An 18,584-nucleotide genomic window follows, 5' to 3' on the forward strand; every position below is an offset into this window, starting at 1 on the left:
TATATGTTAAGCTTTTGAGATAATGTTATGTAGTATATGCTTATGTCTTAATCCATATTCAGTTTACTGACGTGATATTTGATTAATTAGGGGCTTTGTGATGTTATGCATCTGTTCATTAATTGTATGCTTTTCTCAATCAAATTTTACATATGTAGCTTTAACGCTTAATGTGTGACAATATGATATATAGACCTTTCATATCCTCATGACAACATGTGTTATGGTATTATTTCTTAAGAACACGTGCAGAATCACCTAAGGATAATACAAAATTTAATTCTATTTGTGTTTTTTACAGTTCCAATAGACTTAATATCAAATTATATCATGAAATCAATACTTGATGATATTCATACACAGAAGTATTTAGACCCGATAGCAAAAAGTATCATATACACCGAGGAAACTAAAGAAGGACGTTTTATGCAGTGCTTCGTTGTCAGTATAACGGAATCGGGTATTTTTAAGAAGGGGAGTTTGTTTGATGAACACTCCTATTAATGAAGAAAGTTTTATGAACCATAGCTTACCTTCCATAATGACCTTGTAAAATTCAAACTTTAAATCCACAAATGAAAGATCGATAACCAATAAATGAATGAATCAATCAATCAATCAGTGTAATAATTAATAATGAATGAATGAATGAGTTTATTTTTCATCTGGACTGATTGCATTACTGTACATTAAATACTAAGATTCTCCTAGCTTTAATTTTGATACAGACACCAATACATAACTAGTACAGATGTAGGCGGTATAATGTGATTGATAACTACAAATGTACATGTATCGAAGACATGAATACGAAAAACGGCTGACTTACTTATACACTAGTGATGCAGATGGTTTTAATTTATTTCAAATAACTCCTCCTAAATATTTAAAACAATGATTTACTTTTGAACAATGCGGGTTGTGACAAAAGAAAGTTAAAAAAGTATATAAATATGCAATATGCTAAATGTGTAAACGTTTAATATGCATGAAGTTATGCATAAAGAATATGAATAGAAAAAGTCAATGGGAAAATGTAAACATTATTTAGTGGTTAATGAAAAGCTTTGTTTCATACAGAAAGCATATGTATGCTGAAACGCATGGATCTGCTGTTATGTGAGTTTCTTTTGCGAGTCTTTTTACAAATGTATGTCTTGTTTATATTTTGATTCTCGTTTTATTACTATGTAGGTATCCTTTCTCCTGAACATGTCTTATCGTTAAAACAGGCTAGCATAAGCTATATTCTGAACCTACTTAACCATCTGTTATAAATGAAGCAATTCAGTAAAATTAATTTAGTTATTTGTCACTGTAAGGCAAATTGTCGGTTTAAAGTTACCTAATTTACCAGAGTAGTTTTCCGTTCATGTACAGATAGTGTTAATCAAAAGAAGATTCGGCAGTTGTCGGAGGAAATACAGCGGCTCTTACGTCAATAAAGACCTGAGTTATAAATTTTCGGCCCGGCTTTCTTACTTCAACTCGCAGTAAACCCGCTTAACTGTGCGATACCTGTACATTTCAGACAAATTAAAACTACTAGCACAATATTGTCTCCGCAGACTTTATACACTTTTTACAACTACCATTACACTAATTATTTGCCAATTCTCCTGCTCGTGTAATGTTAATATTCCCCGGGCAGTAAATTTTCTGTTTCATTCCGACTAGTCGCAATTTAAGCATCAGACTGGCTCCAATTTCTGTTATAACTTTTTCACTCAGAATTCCAAGGCCCAGGAGTAGTTCTTTCAGCATTGTCGTGTCTACATACCCCTATATATTAGCGTTCCCTGTCAAAACACACATTTTTTCCATAGCCTTCAAACATATTTCATTGCCCATACTCACCGTCAATATGACCTCGACAATTAAATTACAAAGTCATATATACACATTTGAAGGTGTGTAAATAACACAATTACAGTTTCTTTGAATCTTATGAACATTCCCTCTCTGGGCATTCTCTTGCCCGTCTTTTATACGCACCTTTAGTATGTTATATCAATGTACTTTTGAATTTTAGCCAAATGCAAGAAGATGGCTGAACATTTAAGCCTTTTTGAACATTTAAAGATACATGTATGTACCTTTTTCGTTTTACTTTCTTTCTGATATTGGAGTGCATCATATGTAAATATTTGAAAGCAACTTTACGTAAAATTATATCAATTCAACACATCCATTGTGTTTAAAGGAATTCAGAATTCCTTCGTTATTTTATAAATAACATAATTTAATTGTATCCTAAACAAAGTTATGTAACTGTAATAAAATGCAGTTGTTCTACATCATATATCATATTTTCACTATTGACATTAAATAAACTTATTTGTACAATACTACGATTGTATGGTTACATATGGAATAGAGCACTTTATTAGTGTTTTATAACAAATTATTGCCTGTTGATTCGGCGTAAATACATCCTTTTTATTGTTTGTTTTTATAGATATTTGGCAATTTCATAATTGATAATGTACTTACTATTATAATTACTTATATATACCCACAGAGGAAATATATTAATATCATTTTATGTCGGTTATCCATCACTGCGTTTGTCCGGCTGTAATAATTTGCAACTATTATGGGATCTTGACAGGTGTTCTGTAATAGTTAATTAATATTGATACCTATGGACAAGACAACCAAGACAAGTTTGATGAATTACGAACATGTATATCAAACGCATTCGATTCTACGGATCAGTCAGACGTCAAGCGGTTTTAACTGTTATAGGGAAAGTGACAACACGTAGAGACGTTTAATGGATTATTAAAGACACGCCAAGATACCACAAGAGTGGCAATAAGGGGAGGCCATTTGTTCGTGTATGATAACTACAATATCTCCGTCTGATAGTTCTTTAATGTTTTGACATAGGTGTAAATATAAAATATCCGCTCTCTCATCTAACAATTCAATTATAGATAATAACAGAGATATATTCTGATGTCTTGATTCCGATAACAATACGTTGTCTTTATCGATTGTTATGACACTAATTCTGTTGCCCGGGAGGTGAATACGGCAGGTACAGATTTAATTAAATACTGTTTACCGTCAAGGTGAAAATTGCACTGGCATAAGGGACCAAGCACCTGTAAAAAAGGACACCGGGTCGAGCGGATAGCCAGAGGGTTCAAAGGATAACATATCTAATTTCTTGAATGACAGTAGACAGACATCGCACCTCCCCACGGCGGTCCTCTACTCTCTAATTCGGTTTATCTAAACAATTTAGTAGATTAATTGATCAATTTGTAACAATATTCCGTGTCATTATCGACCACGTGCAAATGGCGCGCGCATTCACCGTGACTAAGTAACGTGAATTTGTTGGCTCTTGATCTTCAGGGCGGAACCAAGAGGTGGAATGAGAGTTCGCTGAGAGAGACAAACACTCCATTCACTAAGATTAACAAAGAGTAGTCATGCACCGTGATGAAAAACAGTCCTTTACCTATTGAACTTATTCAGTTTGCGTTTATTAAATTATATAGTATGAGATCTCAGAAAAAATATAAAGGTTATGGATGCGTCTTGCGGTGAGAATATAATTGAATTAGTAGTGTGAAAATTGTTCATTCAATAGACGGTAACTGATCCCAGCATATGTTTTTCGTTTTCTAGTGATGTGTGATTGAGTCAGGTTATCTTCAAATGACGTCAGCGAACTGCATAAGGTCTCTAATCGAAATATGATATTACAATTTGTTGCATAATTCACAAAATTCTTTGGATATCGAATTTTGTATTTATTTTCTTAAGCGATGCATAAATTTTTTAATTGCATATCTTCATAATTTTACTGTTTTGATTTCCACCTCCTCTCTAACTAAAATAGCTAATCTCACGTTTTTGATCTCAGCCCCGCTTAACATCCCACCATATATCACATGGGAACAGATAGTATATTTCTTCTACAGTATTTGTTTTAAAACTCACATAATCCTCATCATGCAACCCCGCTCAAAATCCCGCTGAAGATTTGTTAAGAAAATCATAGAAAGCCATGATAAACTCCTTCTTTTAATTGGAATAAATCTTATTATTCAAATTTGCTTTCAGAATTTTAGTCTTGAACTTCCCCATAAACAAATAGTAAAATCAACAGATAAGTTTTCTTCTGTAAATTTAATTGCATGAAAATAAACCCCCAAACTTGTTTCAAGTTCTCAAACTAGTTTCAGACAACACTCCTAGCCTATGACGTTTTTACGTTAAAGTATTTCCATATAGGGAAGAAAAAAGCAATGAGCTCCCCTCACAGTCCATAAAACAGAGACCCTAAAACGCATCACACCCCAATGACCAGCTGTTTGATCTTTCAGATCCGTATCGATATCTGCCAAATCAGTTTGTTATCTTTTCCGGCTACAGACAAGACGACGACACGACAACACATTCATTGCTGTTGGTACTTTGTCAATGAAGAGCAAGTTCATTCACAAAACGGAGGCATTCTAAAAAAAAGGCCATTCACAAAATTTCAAAATAAAACATCAACATCGCATCTAGTGTAAAACCTAGCACAACTATGTCGTTATGCCCTTGTCCATAACATCAAATCTGACTAAACTCTATCGCCGTGATCATCGTATCCTGGAAATTTACGCAAATGAGTAGACATAGATACGCCCCATGGATCAATCGTTAATCGGACACTACGTGCTTAATAACAAAGTGGTAACCACGCTTTTGTTGTTAAATGAATCAAAAATATCCGTATGTTGTTCTTTATTTTGGCTTTTACTATAAGAACTTGCGAACTCTCTATCTGTACCATAAACCCATTTACCCCCGTAGATACATTTAGACTCTTCTAAATCACAGACAAGACTAGTCCATTATGTAGTTTCAGGGGTGAATGAGTTAATGTGTTAAAATTTATCTTTTATGAAGGAATTCATATGATGTAATTGTACAAATTTTAATTGTTACGGTAAAAATTGTTGCGGTAATTTATAAGTTGTAAATGATTTATAAAGCTATTATAGTGATTACGCTAATTCATCTATGCGCATGCGTTTACCTGTGCTATTGCGCTAAAATTTGATTGCGTCAAAATACAATCGTTTAGAGTATAATGTAAGGTAGTTCTTACCCCAGAAATACTTATATAAATCATATTTTTCATAAAAAATTCCTATAGAGCGACCATCTCACTTTTGGCAATCGTTAGATACAATATGTAAAAAAAAAATATCCCTTATTGTACCAAGTGAAATATTGACCTAACGCATGAATGGCCAGTGTTTCCAAAAGCTCTGACATTCTGAGATTTTAAGTAATTGTATTCCTGGCATAAGAAAAAAAAACCATTTTGTCTTAAACTTGTCTGGTGCATCGCAGTTACAAAGGGTACAAAAACGGTAAATTGCTGTGAGTAATTTTCGAATTAGGTTATATAATGTAGGATGGTTTTATTCTCGGAGCGAGAGAGATGTTCGTTAACAAGCATAATAATGCGGGTCGTCGTTAGTTGTTGTTGTGGAACATTACGTGCTTTGATGGCAACGCAGGCTGTATTTCCTGTAGACTGCCAAACCACGCCAGTGAAGAGAGGAACAGCTTGTCATAAATTAATAAACATTACAATTACTTTTCATCATTGTTTGTTTATTGTTATATCCACTAAATAATTAATCCTTTGACGACATGTATTAATGATGACGGATATACTGAAACTTTTTAACATACACATTTCCATAATCATTATATATGTCATAATTTGTTTATGGAAATTAAAGATAAAAGGCATGCTTTTTGTATTGATGTTACACTTCTGTTTAAAACTATCACAACACATTATCATCATCTTGTATTTAGTACTCCTGATCGTATTAAACATTGTGATTTTATTTATCGTTTGAAATCACAATTATTACGATTGAAAATGCAATTTGGTAAGTTCATTCCACCTAGTTCAATCATGTGATTCATTAATTGTTTATTTGCTCTCGTGCATGTGCATTGAAAATGGAATTAACAGGGAAGTGTAATTCTGCTGGAGTGCAGATATAGTGGTAATGTTATTTATTAAACACTTAACATGCTGATATATTTATTAAAGAAATTTGGAAATCTTGATAATCTTTATAATAAGCCTCATTCACACCAATAATTCTTGTATGCTTTGAGATTAGTCATTAATTTTATGACAGTATTGAAGTACAAATACCTAATATATACAATGATATTACACATTGCAAGATTTAAAACATAAATGATAAAAAACATCGATATTATTGTGTTACTTTTGTAGTAATGATTGCAGATTAAATATAAACTTTATTTTATAATATATTTTATAGAGTTTATCCAAATTCGTGTTTAAAATACAATTTAGTACTTTACAGTACAAATTCATCATTAAAGCTTACAGTATACGCACTTGACGTTACGATAGTAGGTATATATGTGAACTTACAGAAGACTGTTGCAGTGTTGATGTGATGTTATATAAATCGTAGATCATGATAACATACCTAACTTTAGGACGTACTAAGCGATGAGGAGAATATTCGTGAGAAATCCGGCTATACCCATGATTAACACCTATAGTTGACACAGTGATACCGTCACGTCTGTACGGAGACAGCGAAACAACATTTTCACGTAATAAACAGACACACCGCCCCAGAACTGATATAAGTGTTTAAATAAGTATATGTTACATACGTATCTAGCGGTAAAGACAGTGATCACCGCGAGCTTTCAATAGTCTGGTCTTGTTTTTTGTTTTTGTGAGGTACCGAAATACAATAAACCCTGTAAATCTATACATTAAAATCATTACACAGACACATACTTGTTTCAGGTGGAGCTTTCAACAGCACGCCTTCAACTGTGTCTCAATATCAGTACTAAAATACATTACCAGTAATGGAATATATCCGTCAAGAATATTAGCCAGGTCCACTTTAGAACATAAATAATAAAATATAACCACAAAATATAATTTCAATATACAGTGCGTAAGATCCTTATCCATTGAAAAAAGCATTTGGACTTTTCCACAGTCTTCTATTGTATGTGTTGGTTAATAAGTACGCAAACATACCCAAAATCAGCATCTGAATATACTGTTGCTCTGCATTTATCAGTTGCATTCAATAGCCTGACTTTCTCAGTCTTTTAGCTCGAAATTTAGAGTATTATAGTTTGTTTTCAGTAAAGCAAATGCTTTTTATGATTTACTTTGAAATATCTAGCCATTTTAATTAGCATCTCTGTCATCGAAAAAACTAAACGATCTCAGCAAATTACCGGATTCTCATATATACTAAATATCTAAGCTCCCTAATAATATAAAGCTTTTGGGGAGTCATTAACATACGATCCGTTGATTAAAACAAACAGAACAGTTCTGGAATACAACAAACTGGTAGTAAACTAGATACATACATGCGCCTCCTGCAACATTGACCACCATTCGTCCAACTACTCCAGACAACAACATTTCAAACGTTCCAAATCATGGACCACAAATCGACCAACACTTTATCCAGAATAATGAAGATTGCCAAATCAAACAAATTGAAAACCCTGACAATATTGATAAAGACTACCCAATACAAACTTCCAAAACATTTCCAAACCACGCATCAAAACTTTCCTTAGTAAGATAGACTCATACAAATCAAGATTACTGTAGATATGAAAACATCATGCATCACTAGCCCTGATCATCAACAGACTAAAAACATTAAAGATCAATGATGATGGAAATTGCACACGTTCAAATACCTTGATCTTAACCTAGCTGATTATAACAAAAATCTTAGCTCCTAAGCCCACTATGGGGAATAGTATTTTATCAAATGTACCAATCACTTTAAAAATACGAGGAATAGTACGGTCCCTGATAAGTTCAATTGGTAATCCTTATATAAAACTGATTTATATACTTTAAAATTGCATTTATTCAAAATGTGTTGTATTTAACAATGATGACAAGTTCCTGTTAGCTGTTTCCAACATCGACCTTCAGTTAAAGGATTTTTTGTTCTTGTCAACATTTGCGTTTGTAGTGGAGAACACTTACTTTAGCACAAAAGTATTACTACCCGATATGTGTTAGTATCTATTTGACAACCTGCATATTTGTTACAATTTACTGTTTTAGTTAACTTTTTTCTATTTTTTTTTCGACCGTAAATTTTAATGCCTCGTGTCCAACACAGAGGCACCATTGCATATATGTTGCTCTAGCGGAATTAAAGCATAATTTGTATCTAGATACCCCAAAGATATGTGTGGTATTTTTATCAGCAACCGTACAGCGCTGTGAAAGACAGAAAGGCATGTCAGGTTCTGCTCTATCGAGGATTGGATAATTTCAAGTTTAGATATTTCATAAAACAGTAAAAACCTAACGTCATAATGTGTATTGGGGGACGTTACCGAGCCCTTTATAAACAGTGAAAATGGTAACGCCATATCAATCATCGTTAAAAAGGAATAAAGAATAAAAATGGCTCACTTCTAAAAGGATACATATTATAGGTCGTTAATGAGTGTTAATTTTACTTAACGATTTACACAGAAGTTTGACGCTTTGATATGTGTGAGACACATGGATACTGGGTTTGTAAGCGTATGGCAGTGTTGTATTTCGACCCTAGACGATATTTCATAAGAATGTTTGAATTAAACCTAACCTTTCTGCACATGTATCACATCTAATGCAAACCTTGGGTTTAATACCGAACAGCTGAATGGCCCATGATCAAAGGCATAGCAGTCGCTGTGTTGGCGGATATGTTGTATTTCAGATGTAAAGACTAAAGAACAAAGTATATATTAAGTTGAATGCTATTAACAGGAGTTCATAGTGTTCTGTGTTATATAGATACTAAATACATAACTGAATATATGATATATCAAAAATATATTCAGTCGAATGATATTTACCCAAGACCATACTGTCTGGCGTTATATATTCAGTATACATACACTAAAATCAAAGGACATCTTACGTTGAATGTTATTAACATAAGCATGAGTGTACTGCCTTGTATTTAATGTACTGTATATAACAAAATATGTATCATTAAGTTAAATGATATTAGTATAAGTGTATACTGTCTTGTGTTATATGTACTCTATATATAATGTAACAAAGTTGAATAAAGCCTTGTGCCATACGTACTGTATTTTTAACAACATACAATGTATGTAATATAGAACTTTAATGTTAACATAGTGTAACAAAGTGTAATAATGTATAAATAGTGTTAGGTTAAATACTAATTTAACGCGGGGCATACTGCCTTACATTATGTATCCTGTATGATTTATGTAATATAACAAATGATATATTAAGTTGAATGATATTAAAGGGACGTCATACCACCTTAAGTTATATATAATGTATATAAAATATATCATTTATATATTGGTATCATTTAGATTCAAATATGAAAGGCTTGAATAAGTTACATTCCGTTGAAAGTCATAAAAGAGAAACAATAAACAATAATGCATATGCTTGTATACTGTCAAAAAACTTACATATTTTATCATCTACTTGATGAGGTTTACCAATTTTGTTTTAGCTTATTTCTGATAAAATATTTATAAAAAGATTTAAGGGCCAGATAAAGTAGCATAAAGAAGAGTTGTCTTTATAATTATACTCTTTATCTAATGTGATCTAATCTAAAATAACTCAGAGATGACTAAGTCTTATTACACAATTAAGGAACACTACGTGCCCATATGACCATTGTATTATGTCATCAAATGACAAATCCTAAACAAAACGATTAGAAAAAGTCTACAGCGGAGTAGAGAAGAAAGCTGTGATGTCCCTAATATGTATGCCATTAGAGTCTTGTTAGGCTGCTGTGAGTATGACAAATCGGTAAGCATGTGTTTTATATTTAAACAGAATATTTTTAAACGTATAGTTTAACATTGACATCTGGTGGACTAGAAATAGACATTTCTAGCTCAGATAGGATTTCGTATTAGATAGATTTGTATATTTAATTTGTTATACTGTTGATAAAAAAATGTAATGAGTGTCCGTTTTATTAACTTTGAAACTGAAAATGACATTTTAAATAAAATTAAATCACATTATATCGTAATTAAAAGATATTTGTATCTATTTTTAAACAGTTTATATCAAATCCTATGATAATTTGCATAAAACATAAATCTCTCCAAAAACACATTACAGCAAGTAGTTAAAGATTATTTCTTCAATTTTTCAAACACATGATAATCAATCCTATGCTAATTTGCATAAGCTTACACATGTGAAACTTGTAAGACCTATAAATCAAATTAAGGAATGTTGATTGAGGGAACACGTGTGTGAAATGTTATGTTGATCAGGTAACACAGCCCGAAATATACGACACAGAGTAACGTACAGGTGTTAAGGTATTTGTAAGAAATACAGAAATTCTTGAAATTAGATAAGTGAAGAAACAATTTGTTTGAGAGTAGATACTTGATCTAGCTGAGTGCCTGCGTCTTAATTGACTTTAATTATGGACTGATTTGTCAATGACTGTCTACGCAAATGTACAGAAAAATTTCACGACATGTTAGACACAGGTAAATGATTTATATTGATCGTAATTAAATCAAAGTTTCCGTTAGCCTGTCCTGTTGGGACGGAAGCATCGACAAAAATTACATGTATACACCTATCACTATGAATTTATTAGATATTTAAACAATGTTACGTGTTCGATCGAACTATTTGTATACATTACGGAATGAATTGTAAGACAGTATATTTATAAATTCAATCTAGTGATATTTTATGTTGTATTTGGAATTTTAATACCTAATAAAATTCGATGTGATTGAAGTAAATGGTAGAATGACGCATGTTGACGGCGTTTTTAAATGTAGGTATTTAGCCGTCAAACTGACATAAATACATATTGAACTGTCATTCGATGACAACAAACATCGTTTCTGCAACGAACGATAATTCCACAACTTAAAATGAGACTTTCATCATAACCAATACAATTTTATTTTGTTTCCTTGGTTTCCGTTAGTTTTATAATTTTTGTTACGAACCACGGTAAGTTTTTTTCCGGTTTATGGCTTTGCTTCATTCTCAATTGTTTTGTTCACTGTCCATAAAACATTCCGGAAAATAAAATAAAATAAAAATTTCTGATTAGTTTTGCTACTAAAAAATGCTACCAATGAACATAACTGATATCCCTACCTGTATGTTCCGATAGAACAGTCGCTTTAAAAACAGTAAGTAAGGTCTTGTTTGTAAAGTGTAATTAACACAATGAAACCCTGACATTTTTTACTTTCCATAACAACCCTTTTTTAATCCTATCTATCTACATTTGTATTAGTTTTCTATTTGATTTTACATTTGATAATTTTAATATCGTTATTTTGTGATCGATATATGATCGATAAATGATCGATAGATCGATACTTACAGCCACTTGACCGAGAATCCACAATCAGCACAAACCAGGAACAGCAGGAGGAGGCGATTTATCCACTGCCCCAGTACCATCTTCATGTCACGTGTCAAAGCGCGGACACCAGGACGGACACATTGACATATAACGTCTAATCAGACGGACACTATGCTAAAACACAAACAACACATCTTCACAAATCAGGAATCTTTTTTGTGCCCGGTTAAATCCCACACAAATCACGGTGCTTTACTGAATCCTCCTGTTTCTCCGCGTCCTTTGGTGTTAGAAATCACTGAAAATAAAAGTAGAATGTGAGTTCTTACTAGTAACATATCTACCGGAGCTTTAACACGGAGCACACTATACATACGGTCTGCAGAAGTTACCTCGTCCCGAGAACATTCCGATACATTTTGTTTATATAGCTTATTGAGCAATCCCTACACATTTTCTGAAGAATTTTTGTTCAAAGAGACCAAAAGTTAGGTCACTGTCGGAGAAGCTTGTCTGTCAGTGTGAGACTGCGCGAGACTGTGGCGATGGTGTTCAGGACAGGTGTAGACACTAGCGGGAGCGAGCGAGGAATGACACAGACTACTAGCAGCCCACTATAGGGTACTGGCGGGTACATGTTTACAAGTCATGGATCAGTTCATGTGCATGTTCACACGTAAGGAATATACGATTAATTTAAATAGCATTACAATATGTTACGGAAGTAAATTCTTGATTAGGGAGACCTAAGTATTTGAGTTTTTTGTGTGTTAACGGAAAATTTGAGTAATGTGAGTTTGTTGTTTTTATGTAATGTGTTAAAGTGGATGGCAAAAGGTGATTGCAGTTACTAGTGTGGCAATGTTGCGGTTCATTGAAGATGACTATGGACATGACACGGATCATTTGTGGTAAGTTTGGATACTTCACGGTTCATTGAAGGCGATCGTGAACAAGGCATGGGTTATTTAGGTTAGTACATGTGTATTGATACTTCATGGTTCATTGAAGATTCGCGGGAATGTTTCTAAAAAAAGCCTTGCATATCAGTATTTACTGAATATGTCACGGTTCATTTGCACAAAAACAAAAAAATGTGAGCATGACACGGATCAGTGATCATGGATATTTCACATATATTCCAAAGCTATATAATTGAGTATGAACATGTTACAGTTCATTGAAGATGCAGGATTAGCGCGGACAATTTTGTGACTTGTCATGGAACATTGATTATAAGTGGATGGATTTCACACGTCATTGAAATTTCGTTTGAACATCTAATGGCTAATTAACGATAAGTGTCGGTTTGTTACGAATTATTTGAGATAATTATTTGCATGTTGTCGAGTTTTGTATGGTAATTTTACGGACCATTGAAAGTAAATATGTGCAAATTAAGGATAAATTCTAGAATTGTCTATGGTGTTAGTTATTTAGTTATGGTTGTGACTAGTGAAGCATTGACATAAACAAAAGAGATAATTTTGAAACATTTTACTTAAAACTGATTCAATACACTTCACTGGACGTTCATAAACATTAATTATTTTATATAATAATGTGCCTTAGTGAAATAATGGCACTGGTTCGTGCAAGTTACGCTTCCCTCGCTATCTACAGCCCTACATTACATTATTAGTTTGTATTTCAATTAGTCTCGAAAAATTATTAAATTGAACTAAAATTTGTAGTACAGAACTATGACCTTAGTGTTATGATAAATGCTGCATTAAAATTCTAGGAAAGTTAACAATAACACCATGTATATATTTGTTCAGTAAAACCCAGTACTTGTTTGCGTCGTTTTAATAACAGGCTCTATTATCTAATGAAATTGAATAAATGTGGATATGTGATGTCTTTCTAGTTAGAATTTCAGTTTCATCAATATTCCTTACTCAAGGAATTCCTTAACTTAAAATTCTCCATAGCATTAAAAACATTAAAAAAAATTTTTCTTAGAAATCAACTTAAAGGCCCACTACCTTTCCCAAACGGCTTTTAATTTTTAAAATGGAAATGTAAAACGAGATTGATAATTTTATAGAGTCGCAAAAGTTATCAACTTACCGGTAATGCTACACTTATCATCACCTTCTGAACAATTTAATTTAGATAAATAAAATGTTAATTTTCATAACGCGGGTCGTCTTATGTTTCCCGCCGGCGTCCTAAATACCGCGCGGTAGTTGATTATCACTGTGCCAGAAGACAAAACAGCGAAATGAAACCCAACTGTTATCATATATTACGCAGGATATCTTGCATAAACTTCATGTTGTACCCTCATCTTAGGCCATCGATATATATTTTATATTTTATGTTATGAATGTTTTTTAGAAACCTTAAGATACTGCTCCGGAACGGTAGTGGGCCTTTAAAGAACTTTCTTTAAAATTTTCCTTAATGCTTTTCTATGGTTAATTTTAGTTGTGGAATTCCTTTAAGTTAAAAAATGCTGAAACACATTACATATTCACATTTGTTCAACTTCGCTGGACCCTACGTATTCTATACGACATTCTATTTCGAGGTCTGAATGTCGAAGTTGACATCTGTCAACAGATCCTCGATATGTGGAACCTGTCATGCCTCGAGTGCACATAATGGAAGAAACATCGCTGTGACTTTACAATTTTTACAATAGCAATCGTAAGCGACGGACTTGAAATCGGTCATTCAATGTTAGAAGACATTGATAGGTTTAATCATTCTAGTTAGATGTATTGTTGCTTGTTATAATTATATTTAATTCTCACAAAGTTTGAGTATTGGCTATACTGTTGTCTAGGTGGCATTCATGTTTTATTAATGACAACAGTTTAATGTTGTTAAAGTCAGAATAGTTATTTTTATGCTATATAATTTCAGTTTTGTTGTTTTTGGTTCATCATTTGTTCATTTCTCAAATCCAACAGGACATACGTTTTCTCTCGTTTTTACATTTTATATCTTTAACACAAAACATACACACAACTGTTCTTCGTAGTTTCTGAATTGGATACGATCTATATCGTATGAATGGATTAATGGCAACATCAAGTAATAAAACTGCACATTTAATGTTCGTTGGTTGAATAAGCACCACATACTGTAGACTAATTTAGAAGTCGGTTTCGGCGGATATTCTAATATATTAATCAGTCAAGAGCCGGCATGCTGTCTGAATTTCGTTCATTTAATTTTCAACATATACCTTTTAAAGTCGCTATTGGATGTGCAACGTTAGACAATTTATAGCTCAAATCAAAATTAGTTCTTTCAAGCGCCTAGATGAAGTTGACTATAGGTCAACACGTGATTCAAGCGTGTGCCAAAAGTGTAACCGGAACCGATTAGTGAACCTACTAGAACCATGGTTGTCAAATAGAGTCCGACAATGAAAGAGACGAAATTGTGGTGTAATTTGCAAGGGTCGTGCTGGGTGAATTTGCACCTATTTACATGTTAAGTTTAGCTTGATTTTGTTTTTGCCCACCAAGATATGGACATTCACAAGTAGTAACTCATCTGTGCTTTGTTTGTGTCTCTGTAAAGCGAACATGTCTAGATCTACCGACAAATGCTGATTTACAGTTTACAAGGGTTCATTGTATCATCGCTGTCGTCTTCGTCGCTGTCGTTGTTTTGTCGGTAGAGATATACGATATGGTCTAGGTCTATCACGTACAATGCTACAAGCTGGTACTATCTTCAACTGTTGTAAACTCAAATCGTCAAACATCTAAAAAAAATGTTTGTGCATTATCGACTTGATCTATAAATAAGAAATCATCGTTTAATTCATAGACTCTTTAAAGATGCTCCACCGCTGCTGACAAATGATATTTTTTCACTATCAAAAACAGGAGCAGACGATTTAGTACTTTTCTTCAGTTACAAAAGTTACTAACTTTACACTATAACCACCATTGAAAAGTTTGAGCTTCTAATTTTACTTCAAGTTAAAAATATGAAAAATAATTAATTGCATCCCGAAAAAAATTCCGTGGCACTATATCCTATATGGAATGAAGTACTGATTGCTCATGTACCAAAGGCAAAATAGATTATTTCATATTATCTTTTTATGTTAATTAGACATATATATATACACGATTATACACCATTTATTGTTCAAATGATGAATATCATTTATGCTCTGTCGGCAGTAGAGCATCTCTAATTCGAGATCATAAGTTCACCATAGCCAAAATGTGTAAAGAAATACATTTTACTCAAATACGTTATATCATGTCCTTTCGACATCGGGTCAAAGAGGCTTAGCTGTATGTGTTAGGGGTTTGGTATGAGTCGCCTGTGGTAATAACAGGATCCTGTGCTTAATAAGAACATAAGATTTTTTTTCGAAACGCATGTATTTAATACGAATATAAGAGTTTTGAATGAAGCGCCTATGTTTAATAAGAACACAGAAGTTGTGAATGAAGCGCCTATAATTGATAAGAACTTAAGAGTTTCGAACGAAGCGCGTGTGTTTAATAAGAACACAAGAGTTTTGAGCAAACCGCGTGTGTTTAATAAGAACAAAAGAGTTGTGTATGAAACGCCTACGTTTAATAGGAACATAAGAGTTTTGAACGAAGCGCCTGTGTTTAATGAGAACATAAGACATTTAAACAAAGCGCATGTGTTTAATAAGAACATAAGAGTTTTGTATGAAGCGTCTGTTTTGATAAGGACATAAGAGTTTTGTATGAAGCGCCTGTTTTTGATACGAATATAAGAGTTTTGTATGAAGCGCTTGTGTTTGATAAGAACATAAGAGTTTTGTATGAAGCGCCTGTGTTTGATAAGAACATAAGAGTTTTGTATGAAGCGCCTGTTTTTGATAAGTGGATAAATATATCAAAGGCTAACACTCAAAATGAACAAAAGGGCCATTGTAATTACTCAGAAACAGAGTTATGACGGTTGTACCATTCCTGTGCCCTACACAACACCTCCTCCCCATCATACCAACCAATTCACGCCGTGCCTACAACACATATGGGGGACCGCCATAACATCGCTGCGTCTTCGTGCAGCATTTAACACGTGCAAAATCTCAATAATCCACTTATCGCGTGCAGAACTCGCAAAAACTGCGTTTAATTAACGCCATACCTTAAATCAAAGTAGACTTTTACACAGGTGGAACAATTAAATCATTACTTTAGAATTCCCATGCCAAGACTTACAAATTTGATTTCGCAAGAATTCACTTCCTAAATTTTGGCTTACTACATTATGTTGCATGGAATCCTGTGGTTTCTTTACTTTAGTAAATTCTCTACGTACTTTATTAATGCTTTAATAATTCTGCATAATATGTATATCAAATTTGAATTCCAGATAAGTATATATATAAGAACACAACTTGTGGATGCAAGATATCATGATATTGAAAATTTTCGTCACTGAAACAGCTACATTATTTTAGCTATATCAATTGCATTTTCTTCATTCAGCAAATATTACTGTAATTTCCTATACCATTTTTTTCATTTTTTCTTTTTTGTACTTTCAAGATATCAAATATAAAAAAAAACATAAATGAATTACTGATTTCATTTTATATTTATATTGGAGAGTCATGGTCACCAGCTTTAGATTCCTGATACTTTAACACAAGCTTTCCATCCTTGGTACGCTATGACCTATTTGTTGAACTGCATGTGAGATGAAAATACCTAAGTGTTACAAAAGGACTCCCATCCTATTAAACCGGTCAATCTCCAACAATTAACAATTATCACTTCAGATAGATAAGAAGAAAATTAAAAGAAAAACTCCCTCAAATATATCAGTAATCAATAATCAAGATATCTCAAAGTCTTATTATATCAATTCTATGTATTTCGAGATATCGAAGTTTATTAAATTTATTACTTTCATAAAATAAAATGATTAAAATGAAATAGATTTTTTTATAGAATTACAGAAACATACATGAGATAATGGATAATATAGTTGTATAATAATTCATTGTACACTAGAATCACGCCGGTTAGACGGGAAGCTTCAGAATATCAGACAAACCTTGTCCACGCAATTTTAATGTGTGAAGCAGACAGAAATTAAAAATTGAGGATTGGTGATGATTTGAGATATATTGATAGTTCCTTTCGTTTTTACATATGGTCACTGTTCTCCTATTAAATGTCTCGCCCGTATCCCTTTTGCCTGCTGCTTCATTTAAATAATTCAACTTTAGTCATCAAGAACATACAAAAAATTTAATTGAGTCAGTCTCCCATTTTATCTTTGATCTCCTAGCTGTAATACCAATTCTCAAAGGCGGAAACCCACATTAGAAACAAATATACCTGTATTATTAAATGGTAGAAAAGTGTTTTATTGAAACAAATAATCGTCTAGAAGATTAAAACCCATACAAAAAGTTAGAATTACTACCAAAGTTTCAATGGGGGTTGGTAATAGAACCGTATTGATTAATAACGTTGCGATGTAAATAGTCGCGTATCCAAGGCCCACGAGATATGGAAAGAATATATCGACCAAGGATTTGAAGAGACTTAAGAGTATTTAAATAATGAAAATATCGTTCATTATAAGATATCAATCATAGCATATAAATATGAATGAACGAAAAATGTCAATGTTTTTTTTTATCTTGACTTTTGATCTCAAATCGAAAAGAAAGAGTTATTACTTGAAAATATTTGACATTTCGATATAACTCCCAGTTATCATTTTTGTAATTGGGTTGTCCCCTTTCGTTTATTTCCTATTTAAAGCACAGGACGTAATTTTTAAAATACAGGTGTTGAAATGGGATTGCCTTACAAGCAAAAATACCGGGTTTTTTTTCGTTATGCGTGTAATCGTAAAATCTTTAAATTAGTGTTTTTTAAGTCGTAAATTGCACTTCGAAGTTCCTAATACTTTATTTCATGTAATTGTGTACAAGTCGACCAAGCGGAAACGTATTTTACCCACTGACAAAGTTATAAACATTCAGATAAAATAATTGTGTGAAATGCAGTGACTTAGTTGGAAACTTTCATTAGGATATGGAGGTTAATTCGATAACCTTAAAACCTGAGAGCTAACATCAAGTGCAAGTTTGGCATCCGTAATAAAGAATGTTGCGAAATAGTTGAACGGCAAACGTCCTATTGATTTCAGTTCTTGATGCAATATACGAAA

General features: G+C 32.9%; 1 protein-coding gene across 2 annotated transcripts in view; it reads right to left on the bottom strand.

Moving 5' to 3' along the window:
• The window catches only part of LOC138307531 (protein Wnt-11b-2-like), a 44,676-nt gene extending 32,647 nt beyond the window's left edge, over window positions 1-12,029 (bottom strand). Inside the window, exons 1-2 of one of the 2 annotated variants that reach the window (XM_069248331.1) lie at window positions 11,822-12,029; window positions 11,448-11,727 (exon numbers count right to left, since the gene is read on the bottom strand). In XM_069248331.1, the coding sequence (XP_069104432.1) occupies window positions 11,448-11,533 (86 nt within the window). In that variant the 5' untranslated portion in view covers window positions 11,534-11,727; window positions 11,822-12,029. Of the gene's footprint in view, window positions 1-11,447 lie in introns of both variants that reach the window. The other variant, XM_069248330.1, reaches the window with a different exon arrangement.
• Between the last annotated feature and the right edge of the window lie 6,555 nt (window positions 12,030-18,584).

Source organism: Argopecten irradians, chromosome 14 (genome assembly GCF_041381155.1).
Source record: "Argopecten irradians isolate NY chromosome 14, Ai_NY, whole genome shotgun sequence".
In the NCBI taxonomy this organism is placed as follows: Eukaryota; Metazoa; Mollusca; class Bivalvia; order Pectinida; family Pectinidae; genus Argopecten; species Argopecten irradians.